The sequence below is a fragment of the Manis pentadactyla genome, chromosome 13 (genome assembly GCF_030020395.1).
Source record: "Manis pentadactyla isolate mManPen7 chromosome 13, mManPen7.hap1, whole genome shotgun sequence".
Lineage (NCBI taxonomy): Eukaryota > Metazoa > Chordata > Mammalia > Pholidota > Manidae > Manis > Manis pentadactyla.
Genome location: NC_080031.1, coordinates 10,984,559 through 11,000,656, shown reverse-complemented (window position 1 = coordinate 11,000,656; position 16,098 = coordinate 10,984,559). Strand labels below are relative to the sequence as shown.

The 16,098-nt window shown below is 54.5% G+C and overlaps 1 protein-coding gene across 5 annotated transcripts; it reads left to right on the top strand.

The window, feature by feature from the left end:
* Window positions 1-2,797: 2,797 nt before the first annotated feature.
* On the top strand, window positions 2,798-15,817 carry ROBO4 (roundabout guidance receptor 4). 5 transcript variants are annotated; one of them, XM_057490392.1, is made up of 18 exons: window positions 2,798-2,953; window positions 3,288-3,596; window positions 3,862-4,019; window positions 4,191-4,311; window positions 4,594-4,712; window positions 4,807-5,035; window positions 5,303-5,415; window positions 6,111-6,279; window positions 6,401-6,586; window positions 6,722-6,764; window positions 8,662-8,798; window positions 8,915-9,178; window positions 12,529-12,636; window positions 12,801-12,954; window positions 13,099-13,344; window positions 13,495-13,853; window positions 14,853-15,059; window positions 15,164-15,817. In XM_057490392.1, the coding sequence occupies exons 1-18, from the start codon at window positions 2,884-2,886 to the stop codon at window positions 15,172-15,174; spliced, it is 3,003 nt and encodes a 1,000-aa protein (XP_057346375.1). In that variant the 5' UTR covers window positions 2,798-2,883; the 3' UTR covers window positions 15,175-15,817. The 5 variants fall into 5 exon arrangements, with proteins under 5 accessions (XP_057346375.1, XP_036785964.2, XP_057346377.1 ...); XM_036930069.2 differs by having other exon boundaries at window positions 3,288-3,617; window positions 12,816-12,954; XM_057490394.1 differs by having other exon boundaries at window positions 3,288-3,617; window positions 13,222-13,344.
* Window positions 15,818-16,098: the final 281 nt, after the last annotated feature.

Below are 16,098 nucleotides of genomic sequence, written 5' to 3'. Positions count from 1 at the left end.
AGGCAAGATCTCAAGGCCAAAAAGAGTGCCTATGGGTGGTTGGGGCTGGCTGTGTTGTTGCTGGTCAGAACACTCAAGGGATAATTAACAAATATCTAGTGTTTTCAACGCAGTTGCATTCCCACTTCCCAGAAACCTCATACAGATGTTTTACAGACAAGGAAAGTGGAGTTGAGAGAGCTCATGTGATTTATTCGAGGTCTCTGCCAGTCGGAGGTGGAACCAGGATCTCAAAGTTCATGTAACTTCAAATCCCACCTGAATTCATACCTTTCACCCCATCAGCTTGGCCAGCAGAGGTGTCTGGCTGCGTCTGCAGAAAACACAGAATGACAAGCCAGAGAAGCCGGGAGCCAGACGTGGAAAAAAACGTCTCCTCCAGAGGACCCTTCAGAAGGACACTTACTCCGCTCTCCTCTCTCATCCCTCTTATAAGCAATTAAAGACTCGCAAAAATACAAAACTCTAAAATCAGGGGGTGAAGGAAGATACTGTCTAAACTGGTCGCTGGACAATGCACATCACCAGGGTCCCAGCGCGAAGCTTCCTTGAAATAACTGGAAGTGGTTCCCATTGACTAACATCATCCTGTGACTCCCTCAGTCGGTCCTTCCTGTGTGTGTGGGAATGAGATAATCAGGATGCTGATGGGCCAGGTTGCTGGAAATGAACACTGTGGTCACTGGGAGCCATCCAGACATACCTCACCGTTGGGAAGTCCCCTTGGCCATCACTGTCTGGGTCCCTGAGTGTCCTGGATGCCTGGGCTGATGAGGAGAGTCTTAATGTCCTACAGGAACCGCACAGAGCAATTGTCCCATCCAATCCCTACCAGTTCTTAGCACTAGGCTCTCCAGAGTTCATGGATGGAGGGAGGCTGCAGGCAATCTCCAGGGATGAGGCATGTGACTACGGGGCAGGGGCCATTCCCAGGTTGCTCTGGGGCTCTGTTCCTGAAGCACGGCCTCGCCACCTAGCCTCACTGTGTCCCCTGCCCATTCTCATGCAGCTGAGGACAGGGCTAGTCCTGAATCTGAATCCCTTTGAGGTGCCCTTTCTGTCCTCCTGAGGGAAACATACCATCTTTCTGGCTGTAGAAATTTACAATCAAGTTGGCAAGAAATCATTAGCAGAGAACTTGATTAGTCTCCCCAAGTCCAATGTACAAGCAAAAGAGGCTGAAGACGGGCACTGACTGCCACATTCTTGGTGAGTAGGCAGTCATGGGGTCACACAGGTTTTGGGGCTCGGCACCTGGGAAATCCCAAGTTGGCTGTATGGGCAGGAAATCCATCTGTCCCAACACAGCCTTTCTTGCCTTCCTGTCCCTATGAATGCCCCTTCCTAACTCTGGCCGCATGGATCTGTGTCCCTGTAAACTCTACTCTGCCCAGCACACATACGCCCACGTGCATGCCATGGACTTTGTCACTGACCTTTAGCTCCTCCACTTCTGAAATACCAAACTCTGCTCTTGACCCCACGTCCTACCCTTCCAGCTCTATCACGGTTACTTCCAGTCTGTCTGCTTGCCCCCTGGAAGGCCCAGTCTCTAGGGACCATGGTGCTTTCCTGCTCTGTTGTCCTCATCAGTTCCGGTCTGTGTTTGAGACTAAGAGGAGGGGGAGGGAAGGAGGCCTTCCTCTGGCTAGGCTGCAGGGCTGGGCCTGTGGCTGGCATTGAGGCCAGGCTGCGGAGGGGGAGCCAGGGGGAGAGTCAGCTGGGTTAGGGGCCGCACAGAGGAGCTGGCCGGGAAGAGCTGGGAACAAAGGCTGGACACCCTTCCGCTGAGCCCCCAGAGCTGGGCCTTGGCCTTCCGGGAGTAGCTCCAGGAAATGGCTGAGATTCCAGATTTGGAAGGAAGAGACCTGTAAACAGGAGCTGGGCTCGGAGCAGGAGAGCAGTCTCTCTCTAAGGGAGGGGGTGGGACTGACACTGCAGGCTCAGAAGCTGAAAGGCCTGTCTGCTGCAGACACCAGGTTCTGGGGCAGGAAAGACTCTGAAAATCATTTACTCCAACCATATTTCTAGAGCCTGAGAAATATCTCTGCCAAGGGTACTTGAATACTTCCCGTGAAGGGGCATGCATAAAAATAAACAGGTAACACCATCGGCTAACCCACGCTGATCACTTACAATGCAGTAGGCACTGTACTGAGTGACTTTATTCTCTACCTCATCTCATTCTTACTTCAGCCCTCAAGGTAGGCAATATCAATTTTATTCCCACTCTAGCCAAGGCAACTGACTTGCAGGGGTTAAGTAACTTGCCCAGCAATTATTTCATGTGTCTCTGAGCTGAATAGGAGCCCACGATGGGCATCAGCCAGCTTCTGTCAGTGCCTCTGAATCCTTCCTGTCTTCTGCCCAGAGCCTCATCCGTCCCTGGGGAACTGGGCTATGGCATGCTCCCGTCCACTGAGCCCCCGGGGCCTGCTTTCCTCTCTCCTCAGCTTCTCAATCTGTGCCCTGGGATTCCACGTCTGGGTTTCCAGGGCATTTTACCAGGGGGTCCCTTGGAAGCAGAGGGATAGGATTAGGCTGAAGGTTCAAGCATCAAGGCTGAGGGTAGAGGGACAGTTAGCATGAGGATTACCTTTAAGAAATCCCAGACTAGATCACAAGGTAAACCTTAGGGCTGGGGTGGGAGCCAGGGATCATGGCTTAAGGGTCAAGGTCAGAGAATTTCTCTCCTCTGGTCTCCTCCCGGTTCTCCAAGGCACCGAGGGCCAGGCAGGAAGCATCGGTTTCCTCAAAGCTGCTTCCCTCCTGGGGCGGAAAACAACCAACCCTCCCACACCGCCCTGCCCCTCCTTCCCTCCCTGTGAGCTCAGAGCTCTGGGACGAAGTGCCTGGGACAAGGACAGAGGCCTGAGAGTAGCCATGGGCTCTGGAGGAGCCGGCCTCCTGGGGGCCTGGGGGCCCCTGCCCGTCCTGCTTCTGTTCAGCTCCGGTGAGTGTGGCGCCGCCCTCTCCCAGCCCCTGCTCCCTGGTCCAGGGGAGAAGCCCCTCGCTCCCGGCTTCCCTTGGGAAGTAGGTAGCAGAGATGATGATACCGGTGATGGTGATGGTGGTGGTAGTGGTGGTGATGGCGTGTGTGTGTGTGAGGCAAACAGATTGAAAGCTCTGCAGGCCCTCACTGGGATGCTGTGCATGCTGGTCCTGTCCCCTCCCAGCTAGCTTGTTACTGGGAGTCAATCTTCAGACAAGAGAAGGCAGATGAGGTAGGCGGGGATATGGGGACCTGTTGGTATTCAGACTGGGCTCCACCTCTCTTACTCTCCCAGGAGGCATGGCTCAGGACTCCCCACCCCGGATCCTAGTCCACCCCCAGGACCAGCTGTTTCAGGGCCCTGGCCCTGCCAGGATGAGCTGCCAGGCCTCAGGCCAGCCGCCTCCCACCATCCGCTGGCTGCTGAATGGGCAGCCCCTGAGTATGGTGCCTCCAGACATCCACCACCTCCTCCCTGATGGAACCCTCCTGCTGCTGCGGCCCCCTGCCCAGGGACATGCCCACAACGACCAGGTCCTATCCACAGACCTGGGTGTCTACACTTGTGAGGCCAGCAACCGGCTGGGCACGGCAGTCAGCCGAGGTGCTCTGCTGTCAGTGGCTGGTGAGGCCTGGGAAGGGAGGCCTGGGCGGGGGGCACACCTGGGGTGTGATGGCCAAGGTGAGGGAGGCATGAAGGAAGGTCAATGAAGGAGGCCTGGGATGGGAGGTACGGCTCTGAACAGTGAGCAGAGGCAGTGAAAAGGCAGGTAAAGCAGAATGAGGTGTGGAAGGGGATGCCAAAGCAGGGCCCCCGGGGAGAGGAGGGCTAGGTGTGCTCCCCACTGACCCCCCCATCTTCCCCACAGTCCTTTGGGAGGATTTCCAGATTCAGCCTCGGGACACAGTGGCCACCGTGGGCGAGCCAGTGATTCTGAAGTGTGGGCCCCCCAGGGGCCACCCAGAGCCCACGGTCTCGTGGTGGAAGGATGGGAAACCCCTGGTCCCTCAGCCAGGGCGGCACATGGTGAGTATAGCCCCCTTCCCCATATTTCAGCCTGTCCTGGGTACTGGGCACGTCCTGAGGGACTGACCTGCCCTCCAGCCCCACATTCCCTGCAGAATTTGAGGAAGGGGAGGCAACAAGGCCTTGAGCCTCCCCACATGGGAAGCTCCACAATCCACCTGGCCCTCACAGGTGTCCAGGGGCTCCCTGATGCTGGCAAGAGCAGAGAAGAGCGACGCAGGGACGTACCTGTGTGTGGCCACCAACAGCGCAGGACGACGAGAGAGCCGGGCAGCAAGGGTGTCTGTCCAGGGTAAAGGGAGGCGGCCAGCGAATTCAGGGCGAGGGCGGGGTCCACAGCCATGGTGGCGTGGGCTGCTTTGGTCTGCAGTTAATATATGTGGGGTTCAACCTGCATCAGGGTCAGAGTGACGGGGATTCCATTTAGTGGGAGGCTCCCCCATCCTAGAGTAGAGGAGAGCTCTGGACCTGGGAAATCTGGGGGTTTTGCTTTCTCCAAGGCTGGGGGGTGTTCTATTCCTCAGTTCCATCTCTCTGGCCTGTGGGCCCCAGCCGAACCTTATGCTCCCCACAGAGCCCCAGGACCACAAGGAGCTTCTGGCTGTGCACATTCATCTGGAAAACGTGACCTTGCTGAACCCTGAAGCCACAAAGGGCACCAAGCCTGGACCTGCTGTGTGGCTCAGCTGGAAGGTGAGGCCCAGGACGCAGGGGTGGGTCCAGAGCTCAAGAAAGGGTTGGTCACAAGCTCCCTGACCCCTTGGCCTTCCTCTGGACTCTTTCCCAGGTGAGCGGCCCTGCCGCACCTGCTCAGTCCTACACAGCCTTGTTCAGGACCCAGACTCTCCCAGGAGGGCAGGGAGCTCCGTGGGCAGAGGCCCTGCTGGGTGGCTGGCAGAGTGCAGAGCTTGGGGGCCTCCGCTGGGGCCAAGACTACGAGTTCAAAGTGAGACCATCCTCTGGCCGGGCTCAAGGCCCTGACAGCAACGTGCTACTCCTGAGGCTGCCCGAACGAGGTCAGGGACAGGTGCCCCCAGGACCTGACAGTATACCCTCTGGCCCCTTCTTGTCTGGGGGTCCCTGGACTGTCCCACCCCAGTCTAGGGGGGTGGTAGGTCCTACTCCTGGACTTCCTACTGTCCTGGGCAGGCAAACTTCCTGGGCGCTGCGGGAAGCTCTTATTTTCTCATTAGTGTGTCCTCACCTGTGTCCCCACCCCAGCCCTTTCCCTTAGAGGTTTCTCCTCAGCTCCCTTAGAGTACAGCCTCGCTCCCTCCCTACAGTGCCCAGCGCCCCTCCCCAGGGAGTGACCCTAAAACCTGGCAATGGCAGCGTCCTTGTGAGCTGGGTTCCACCACCTGCTGAAAACCACAATGGCATCATCCGCAGCTACCAGGTACCCCCACAAGCTGGCACACCGCTTTCCAGTGGTGCCAGGGCACCCCTCTCCCCTGGTGTCCAGAATACCCTTGTTCCAGGCACTGAGAAACAGTATCTCTACAGAGGAACAGGGGAAACTTAACTACTGCTGAGCAAGTGGCTGCCAAACACTGCCAAGCAATTCCCTGTGATGTCGTTTTGTCTCACAGTCTGCTCTGCATCATTAGCCCCGACTTACAGCCGTAAAACAGGAGGCTAAGGTCACAGGTGTGACCTTAGGAAAAAGAATGGGAATTAGACTAGACTGTGTGTGACTCTCAGCTTCTAAGGTAGTGGCGTCCAAGTGTCATTCCTGGACTAGCAGCCTCTATATCACCTGAGAACTTGTTAGAAATTCAGATTCCTGGGTTCTTCTCCAGGCTTTATAAATCAGAAACTCAGGGGCGGGCCCAGCAACCTGGACTTTCACAAACCCTCCAAGTGACCCTGAAGCCTGCAGTTGGAGATCCTCTCTTCTAACAGGGAGTTTAACAGATTACTTTACCCCTCTCCTATCAGTCTAGAGAGAAGACTCTCTCACTTGTAGGGGAGACAGGACTGGGAAATGTGGGTGCATGTTGGGGGGATGTCCTTAGGTGAATGGCAGAGCAGGCTGGCCTCAGGCCCAGAGTCTGATCTACTGGGCAAGTGCTCACCTCTGCTGTGCCTCAGGTCTGGAGCCTGGGCAACACCTCCTTGCCTCTGACCAACTGGACCGTGGCTGGTGAACAGACCCAGCTGGAGATCGCCACCCAAATGCCAGGTTCCTACTGCGTACAAGTGGCTGCCGTCACTAGTGCTGGGGCCGGGCAGCCCAGCAGCCCCATCTGCCTCCTGTTAGGTGAGGGTAGTGCCCACTGGTCCCTGCCCCATTCCCACCTTCCTCCCTCCCTCCTCCCTTCTCACACTTCCAGCTCCTCCGCCTCGCCTGCCCCTCCCCCTGATCTCAGATTCCCTTACAGAGCAGACCATGGAGCGAGCCACCCGAGAACCCAGTGACCGTGGTCCATGGACTGCTGAGCAGCTGAAGACTGCCTTGAGGCGGCCCGAAATCATTGCCAGTGGAGGTGTTATGTTCTGGCTGCTGCTGGTGGGCACCGCTGTGTGTATCCGCCGCCGGCGCAGAGCTGGAGTGCACCTAGGCCCAGGTAAGAGGATGAAGAGACTGTGGGGTGCACTCCCATGTGGTCAGACCCTCTCTGGGTCCAGTCAGAAAGCTCCACGCATTTAGATGTCTGGCCAGGTGCTGGAGACTGCATTTAGCCTTCTTCCTGCCCTCCCAGGTCTGTACAGATACACCAGTGAGGACGCCATCCTAAAACACAGGTGAGACAGGAAAGGGGAGGGGCCGGCAGGTGGGGGCCGGGGCAGAAGGGCCAAGGGACATGGACAGAGACTTGGAGGGAGTGCCATGCTAGTCTCCCCTACTGCCGGGCAGTTCAGGATCCTAGTACCCAAACCTCTCCCGAACTTCAATTGAAAATTAATTTCTCTTTCATTAGTGTTCCTATCACACCACTTGATAAGTAATTAAATCAAGATTAAACTTACATGACCTTTCCCCAGGCTACACAGCTAGTAGCTGGCCTCCTAAACTCCTAGTCCAGTGCTCTTTTCACCAACCTCTCACTAATACTTCCTATATTTTCTTGCTGATTCCTTCTGCTAGGTGGGGAACAACTAGCATGGGAGGACTGGAATAATTTCTGATTTTCTCTGCACACACACAATCTGGAAGTCACGTAGACCTATTGAGCCATCCTTCCTTCACAACAATCCACCCCCAGTCCCAGCAGAGAGTGCTCTACCCCTACATCACAGATTGTTGCTCATTGTTCTCAATAACAGGGCTGGCTTGCTGGCACATCTGCTCCAAGTGGGTCTGGCTCCCAGAGCAAGCTGTGGTTATGAGACAAGGTGCTAAGAAATAAAACATCCTTTTTTCTCCTATAAGCTGAGTGTTACATTAAATTGCCATCCCCTCTCTCTGCCTACCTTCTCCTGCTCTTAATCATATTAGATTTCCTCTGGGAGGCTTCACATTCCAGGTCTGCATCTTTCAGCTGAAGTTCCTCAAGCACTTACTATGTGCCAGACACATTCGGCCCTTGGGCTGCGTCTTGCTGTTGGTTTCTGAGTCCAGAGCCAGGCTCCAAGCTGGCTGGTGCAGTGTTCCTGCATTCTGCGCTCTCTGGCTTTTCTCTTCCACCTGCCTCCTGGGCTTTGTCTGCTCTGCCCTGAACTTCTGACTCCCTTGTCCTTCAGGGAGATTCCATTCTGATGGTTTTGTTCATTCATTCCTTTAGTCTCTGTGTGCCAGGAACTCCCAGTCTAGGCAGACAGCCGTGCTAGCACATGAATGTGATCCAGTGTTGGAAGTGTAGAAAGATGTATGAGATACATACAGCAGGTTGGGGAAACATGGGAGGAAGAAGAGTCACATTTACCCTGCCAGTGAGAAGGGAAAGGCAATAGGAGCAGCACAAACTAGCCTGCTGTGCTCACACGAACAGGCCAGCCCTTAGGGCTGGCTGGGGCATAGGGCGTGAGATTGGGTCAGAGCAAAGGATAAGGTTAGAGAGCTGGAAGTCTCTCAGCCAGGCGAAACATTTGGGCTCTATCTTTGTAAATGGGGAGCCACTGAAGGTTTTAGGCAGAGAAGTGTTTTGGTCTGACTCTGTTCTTGAAAGATCAGTCAGGCAGCCAGCATGGCACTCGTTCAAAGGGAGCCAGTCTAGAGGAAGAGGAGCTAAGATCCACATAGCAAACTCCTGCATTGAGGGGTCTCACACTTCAACTCCTGGCATCAGCCCTGTATGAAGGGCCTTATTGTTGCCATTTTATGGATGAGAAACCTGGGGCTTAGAGAAGCTACTAAACTCAGTTGCTCAGGGTTGTTGCACAGATAGGCTGTGGTGGATGGGCATTTTCAAACTGGGCTTGTCTGGCTCCAGATCTGTGTTCTTTTAGTCTCAGCAAGTAGGTGCCTCTCTTTAATGCCTCAGTTTGGGGCAACATGGACTTGCCCTGATCCCATGATAGGAAAGGGGTGCTGAGTTTGGGATACAGGTCAGAGATCTTAAAGAGTCTGTGAAGGGCGGAAAAGTAGTGAGAAGGAAGGTGATACCATCACTGACTCAATCCCTTCTTGAATGTGTGAGCTGGAGGTCTTGGCCAAGTTATGTTCTCACATATCCCCGTTTCTCCCGCCCCATTGCCCCAGGATGGATCACAGTGACTCCCCCTGGCTGGCAGACACCTGGCGCTGCACCGCTGGCTCCCGCGACCTGAGCAGTAGCAGCAGCCTCAGCAGCCGGCTGGGAGCGGACCCCCGGGACCCCCTAGACTGTCGTCGCTCCTGTGAGCTTGCACCACCTAACTGTGGGGGCCTCGCGGTGGAGCAGGGATCCCAGCTCGAGTCAGGGTCGTGGGGCGGGATGCACTCACCATAATTCTTCTTGTTGTTTTTACTGCAGTGATCTCCTGGGATCCCCGAAGCCCTGGTGTGCCCCTGCTTCCCGACACCAGCACCTTTTATGGCTCCCTCATTGCTGAGATGCCTTCCAGCCCCCCAGCCCGGCCAAGCCCCCAAGTCCCAGCTGTCAGGCGCCTCCCACCCCAGCTGGCCCAGCTCTCCAGCCCCTGGACCAGCTCAGACAGCCTCTGCAGCTGCAGGGGACTCTCTTCCCCTCGCTTGTCTCTGGCCCCTGCAGAGGCTTGGAAGGCCAAAAAGAAGCAGGGTAAGGATGGGGAGGCTAAACACAGCCTGAAGTGGGTTGTAGGAGGGACCAGGAGTGGGATCATGGTGGGCATGTGGTCTGCTGGCCTCGAAGCCAGGTGTGGGCTGCACCCCACCCACAGCTTCGACTCTCCTGTCCTGGTGGGCACAAGGCCTCTTTGCCTAATCACCAAAGCACTCAGGTTAGAGCACTGTCCTCAGCTTCTCTTTGCACCGTGCTCTGTTTGGGCTTGGCCACACCAGTCGTGAGCCCCGTTGCTGGAGAAAACTCAGCTCAACAAACACTTAATTAGCACCACTGTATGCCAGACATGGGACACAAGAGATACCAGTTGCAAGGTATCCTCCAAGGGCTCAAAGTCTAATGAAAGTGCCTGACCAGCATATAAGTAATTCTAGACCCTGGCAGAATGTGACCAGCACCAGCATGAACCTCAGGCTCTCAGGAGCTCATGCCGTTATGCACTGTGGAGGGGTCTGCCTGCTGACTCCCAACTTGCTTCCCAGAGAAGAATGCACATTTCCTTTCTGTCCAGATTTCTTTCCTGACTTGTGACTACCTGCTTTAACTTTCCAGAGGGAAATAAGTATAGTTCTGTTTGTTTAGTCAACTACCATATGTTACGTGCTTTACTTGTATTTATTTCACTTCATCCTCAAAACATATTAGCTAGGTATTAGTTCTCTCATTTTTCAGCTAGGGAAAGTGGAAATTCCACAATGCAATAAGCTGCAGAACACATGTTTAAAGCCAGAATGATCTGCTTCCAAAGGCTGTTCTCTGGGAGCTCTCTTGGGAAATTCTATTCTCTTGCTGACCATTTTCTCCTGTCTCTGACCATTGACCCACACTCTATTCCTGCCTTCATGAGCCTTCTGCACTGATGAGCAAGACTTGCAAATGTATATAGTTACTTCTTTCTTTTTTTAATAGATATAATCCAACTCTTACTATGATAAAGATGGATTCACAGTAGTAATTAAGAGGTGACCCAATACCCAGAATATTATAACTCTAAATATTAACATAGCTGGCATTCTTTCCAGCTTCATCTCAGATCTTTTGCCTTGGAAAAATCCTTGGTAGTAATAAAATACCAGCTAAAATGAGGTTGAGTAACTCTTGTAGAAACCAGCCTTCCCATGGTTGAATGTAACGTACAGCCCCTCTTAGAACATACATACTAGCAGGGAAAGGTGAGCAGTCTTCTACAGCCATTTCTTATGAAAGGTTCCATTTCCTGACCACTCAGAGGTTTAGGTCCTCACTGCACCCCCATTTCTCCTCACCCCACTCCCACCCTACCACTGTCCCAGGACAGGTTGGCCACAGTGATTCCCCTGGGCTGGTGGACACTCCATGGCCCACCTGTGGCTCTCAGGGCCTCAGCAGCAGCAAGACGATGCTATGGTTTTGTCATATCCATGGAGTTGGCTCATCTGTAGTCAGTCCAAAAGACTGATGGTTCTTTGTCTTCTAAAACGGGCAGGCTCTCTCGTGGCCCCTGCTCTCCTTGACCTGTTTATTCCTTTTTCTTTTTCTTACTATTTGACTTTAGATATTTTTTTCCATGACTGATATTCTCACCAATGCCCTTGCCTGTATTTCATCCATTATATCAGGTTCTTAGTTCCATTCACTTGGCCGGATACATATGTTGACTGTCCTCATTTGTTAATAACTTCAAACAAACATTTATTGCCATTCAAGTATACCCAGTGAGATTCAGCCTAACCTTGACAACATTTTTAATGTATGGTTTATTCACATAACATTGAAACTAAAATCCAAGTCACTCCAAGCAAGTGGGAGGAGGCTTTTTGTTACCAGAATCCTTGAGAGGAAATGAAATGACCAGGGATAAACATGGCCTTTTCCCTCCCCTTTCCACACCAACCAACCAGCCAACCTGTGTCCCCATTCCTGAGCTTAGCCAGGAAGCCAGGCACCAGGAAGACAAAGCTGACAGCAGAGTTGGAGCACCTGAAGTTAGCCTCCAGGACTCCTTAGGTCATGCAGTGGCTAAAGGAATTGAAAAAAAAAAAAACCCAACCCCACCAAAGTAGAGAAGGGAATTTCAATGGAGAAGCCTACCCACTGTGTGGAGTTTCTTCCCAGTGACTCAGGAAGTCTGGCTACTGTGCATGGATTCCCAGGGCCTAAAGAGGGACTTGGTGAATGCCATAGCCTCGGTCTTGTCCCTTTTCTGAACCTGCCTACGGTGGCCACCAGATCTTTGAGATCAGACTGTCTAGACAGCTCTGCCTTGGGGGTTCTGCTGGGTCTCTAGCTGGCCAATGAAAGAAGCCCTTTGCCACTGTGGCGTTAATCTAAAACTTCTCTTTTCTTTTCTCCTCTGCTTGATGTTCTCCTGGTACCTGGTCTAGGGTAAATCTCTCCCCTCTATTACCTTGCTCCTCTCTGGCTTAAACTGAGATCTTTTTGGGTTTTGGCACAACCAAGAAGCATGCTCATGGGTCATTGTGCATGGTTGGGTTTGTTCCTTCAGTCACCTCAGCGTCTGTATTCAGAGTTCCTGCAGAGCCCTGACTCTTAAGTGGGCATGTGGGCCAGATGACAGCTGCCATCTGATTCTTCTCACTTTGTGTTTATACCTGCATCTCGGATATCGTCCATCCACTCATTCATTCAACAAACATCATTGAATGTCTATGGGCAGGGAATTGCCCCTCTGGGTTGGACCAACACATCCTCCTATTCTAAAGTTCCTCTTCTTCTCACCTGACTCTCCATCACACCTGGCAGGTCTGGGGTTTCTTGTTTGTGTTTTACCCAGTCAGCTCTACTTCCAACCCCTCTCCCCCAGTGGAAGACACTCCAGTTTCTCAGGACAGGGGTATCCAGAACCATGTGAGATATTTGCAGTGTGAAAAATGGAATCGAACAGATTCTTTCCAAGAAAAGGAGGTGTACTTGTCTTCACAGAACCAAAATTCATGAGAAGAGTAGCAATGTGAGCCTATAGCCATGAGGAATAAAGGAAAAGTTTCTTAGAGAATTTATTAGGCACTAGAACTTTCCAGTTTGTTTTTATTTAATTGGCAAACATCATTTGAAGTGAAACTGAGGCTCAGAAAGGTTAGTGGACCTACCAGAGGTCACACAGTGACTATGTGGCTGAGCTGGGCTATAGTAGTCCTTTGACCCCAACCTAGGGCTCCTTCCACCCTATCACAGCTGCCTGGGTGAAGGGGCGGTTCTTCCCTCTTCTCTCTGGGTTCAGGGACCCTAAAGCTAAACTGAATGACAAGGCTGAAGATAGGGCCAGTGGTTGGGGTCCCAAAGGCTCACCTAGCTTGTCCCCCAGCCACTGAGTCTTTCCTTTGCAGAGCTGCACCAGGCCAACAGCTCCCCACTGCTCCAGGCCAGCCCCCCCATGGAGCTCTGGGCCTGGGAGTTGGGGAATCGAGGCTCCAAGAACACTTCCCAAAGCCCAGGTGAGAGGAGGGCCCTGAGCAGAGGGCGGGGTTGGGGGGGGTAAGCAGAACAGGGGCCCACCTGCTGGCTTTTGTCCCCCAAGGAGGCTGGGTGGGCAGGGTGTAGGGACGAGAAGGAGCTGGGGGCAGGTGGGCAGGCTGGCAGCTGACATTCTCACACACAGGCTGTTGTTTCCCAGGAGCTGGGCCCCGGGCTCTGGTTGCCTGGCGGGCCCTGGGACCACAGCTCCTCGGCTCCTCCAATGAGCTGGTTATGCACCCTCTGCCTCCAGCACCCACTGTTCCACGTGGAGCCCCCACTCCGAATCAACAGACCCAGTAAGGGGCATGGGGTCAGGAAGCAGGGTGAGGGCTGGGGGCTGGGGGTGAGAGGCTTGCTGAACTTGGATGGAACCGGGGAGGGGTGGACAGCGGCTTGAAGAACTGCACTGACCTTCCTGTCGTCACGGTCTTACCCCATAGGCTCTCGGTGGAGCCGCAAGCTCCCCCCTCCCCTCCACTACCAGCAGCCCCTCTCTCCATCTGTGTCGCCTCCAGTCCCCCCAGCCCCTCCAGCCCCCAGGCCTCTTCCCTCTCTGGTCCCAGCCCAGCTTCCAGTCGCCTGTCCAGCTCCTCATTGTCATCCCTGGGGGAGGATCAGGACAGTGTGCTGACTCCCGAGGAGGTGGCTCTGTGCCTGGAGCTCAGCGAGGGGGAGGAGACCCCCAGGTGAGTAGCCTGAGGGATGCCCAAAGGACTGCAGACAAGCGTGCTTGCTGCAGGAGTGCCTCACCCCCCACCCCGTCCCACCCTTCCTCAGCCGGAATGCTTCTGCTCCTCTGCTGCCCCACCCACCTCAGCCACTCTGTCCCTTCCTAGGAACAGCGTCTCTCCTGTGCCAAGGGCCCCTTCACCCCCCATCACCTATGGGTACATCAGCATCCCGACAGCCTCGGAGCTAGCGGACGTGGGCAGGGCTGGAGGATGTGTGGGGTCCGAGACGAGGGGCTTGTTGTGCCCCCCTCGATCCTGCCCCACCCCCACCCCCAGCGAGGGCTCCTTGGCCAATGGCTGGGGCTCAGCCTCCGAGGACAATGCCCCCAGTGCCAGAGCCAGCCTCGTCAGCTCCTCTGACGGCTCCTTCCTCGCGGATGCCCACTTCGCCCGGGCCCTGGCAATGGCTGTGGACAGCTTTGGCTTGGGTCTGGAGCCCCGGGAGGCAGACTGCGTCTTCACAGGTACGTGAGATCAGCCCGTCTTACTCCTCACGCCCACCCCTTGGAGTGGGCACAGCTCCTGTAAGAACCCTTTTTCCAAGAGGCGAAGCTTCCTAATCACTGTCTGCTGTCGTCCTTAAGGCAACTAGCTTTTATTGAATGATTACTATGTTCCAGCGCTATGACAAGCGCTTTAGGTACAATCAGTATTAACAACTCATATGAGGAATATGCTTTATCTGTCTTTTCAAATGAGGAACCTGTAAGTCAAACATGTTGAATAACTTGCCCAAGGTCACCCATGGGAACAAGGATAAATTGTTCAAGTCTACAGCCCAGAGGCAGCCAATCATATGGCCCATTCCCTGCCTCCAGGACACTCCTTGTACCCAGGCATGGGTCTCTCCCCAGCCTCTTCTATTTATTCCAACCCTGTGTCTTAGAGTCTCCTTGCTGTGGAAAGTTCTGTTTTCTCTCTTACCTCCCACTGTGCTTCCAAGCCCTTCTCTTGCCCTGTCTGTGGCTGGCATCAGGAGCAACCCAGATCAGCCCTTTGATGTCTAGCAGAATAGGGCCATTATCTCCATGTCCACAGAAGATAGCTCAGGGTTCCCTGTACCCTTTGTGCTCACTTTCCATACACTCCATCAGATGCCCTAGACCCATCTTACAGATAAACCCTAACTCTGCCATGCGAGAAAGGGATTATCCAGAACACAGTGCCCACACGGAGGGAGGAGAAGGATGCCCGGGAGTGGGGAGGTGAAGGGAGTGTGGATAGGGGCCAGTGCTGGGCTAGGAGGGAACAGTGCAGAGTATTCTCTCTACAGAAACCAGTGGATTGTCTTCCTTTCCCTGGGGCTTGGACCCCTAGGGATATGGCCACAGGGATTCAGGGGCACGGCTAGGCTCTGTGAAGGGTTGCGGGTATGCCTTAAGCAGCCTCTAAGCTTTCTGCCTCACCCTGATCCCTAGGGGTGCAGGCCAGCCCTCTGCAGATATCTCTACCCTCCCTGACAGATGCCTCCTCACCTCCCTCACCCCGGGATGACCTCTTCCTGACCTCCACCTTCTCCCTGCCTCTGTGGGAGTGGAGGTCAGGCTGGTTGGAGGACATGGAGAACAATCACACCCAGCGGCTGGGGAGGGGGCTGCCTCCCTGGCCCCCCGACTCTCAGATCTCTTCCCAGAGAAGTCAGCACAGCTGTCCTGGGCCCAAGGCTGGCAGTAAGTGTCTGGGGGTGTCCTGGGAAGGAGCCCAGAGGGAGCCTTGGGTCAGGCAGGAGAGATGAGGAGCAGGGGGTAACTCCACTCTCCTTCACCTTCTCCAGACGCCTCCTGAAGTGTGCCTGAGACTGCCAACCAGACACTCGGAAGCCCCTCCCATCAGCCACCAGCCTGGAGTGTGGGTCTTGGCCGACACTGCCCTGGAGTGGGGGCCACCTTGCCGGCCTCCAGGGACCTCTCCCTCCAGGATTGTGAAAACAAGTGAAAGCAAAAAACAAAATAAGAGCAAAGAAGACCCGGAGCACTTGGGGAGCAAGAGCCGTCACCTGACTCCGAGCCTGGCTGTGTCCTCTGTCCCGCCCACCCCCACCACCAGGTCCTTTTGGCCTAAAGCAGCCCTCTGCCCTGAGCTCCCTGCCCCCTGGGTCACAGGAAGTGGGGGAACCAGCGGGCTTCCTGGAGGACAAAAGCGGCTAGAGGGAGAGGGCGGTGGGCGAAGGGGCCTCACAGCTCCTCCTCTGAGGAGGGGACCGTTCCTACAGAGGTGGCTCAGCTCTCTCCACAAGCAGATCACCAGGGAAAAGGACATAAAGAGGACAGCCAGGCCGTGAGGCCCCACCTCCAGGGCAAGGCTTCTAGACCCATCTAGGGAGGACGCTGAAGGCAGGGAGGTGTGAAAATGTGGGACAAAACACCCTCTTCCACCTGTTGTCTCTATGAGCTTAAGGAATGGATGCTATAAAACTGTGTTAACTCAAGTTCTGTGAGATCAATCCCCAGAGCCCGGCTCTGGGAAGGGCACGTGGAGATTAGGGGAGAATTACCCAAGTTAGGAAGGGATCAAGCCTGTATGGACACTCAGGGAGTGTTGCTTATTTCTGTTCTGTAGCTGAGGAGAGCATTATGTGGAATCTAGAATCTAGGAATCTAGGAAAGGGAGGGGTCGGGGATTTGGGGGGTCTACTGGTCTTAGCGACCTGTCCTGAGAAGACAACTCCTGATTTCAGTGGTCCCAGCCCCCTCCCTAAGGACCAGGACC

Excerpts from the sequence above, each read along its gene's own strand:
- ROBO4 (XM_036930068.2), top strand. The coding sequence starts at position 2,884 with ATGGGCTCTGGAGGAGCCGGCCTCCTGGGGGCCTGGGGGCCCCTGCCC. Across the intron at positions 6,280-6,400 it reads CCCCATCTGCCTCCTGTTAG|AGCAGACCATGGAGCGAGCC; the intron begins GTGAGGGTAGTG and ends ATTCCCTTACAG. Across the intron at positions 6,765-8,661 it reads GACGCCATCCTAAAACACAG|GATGGATCACAGTGACTCCC; the intron begins GTGAGACAGGAA and ends CCATTGCCCCAG.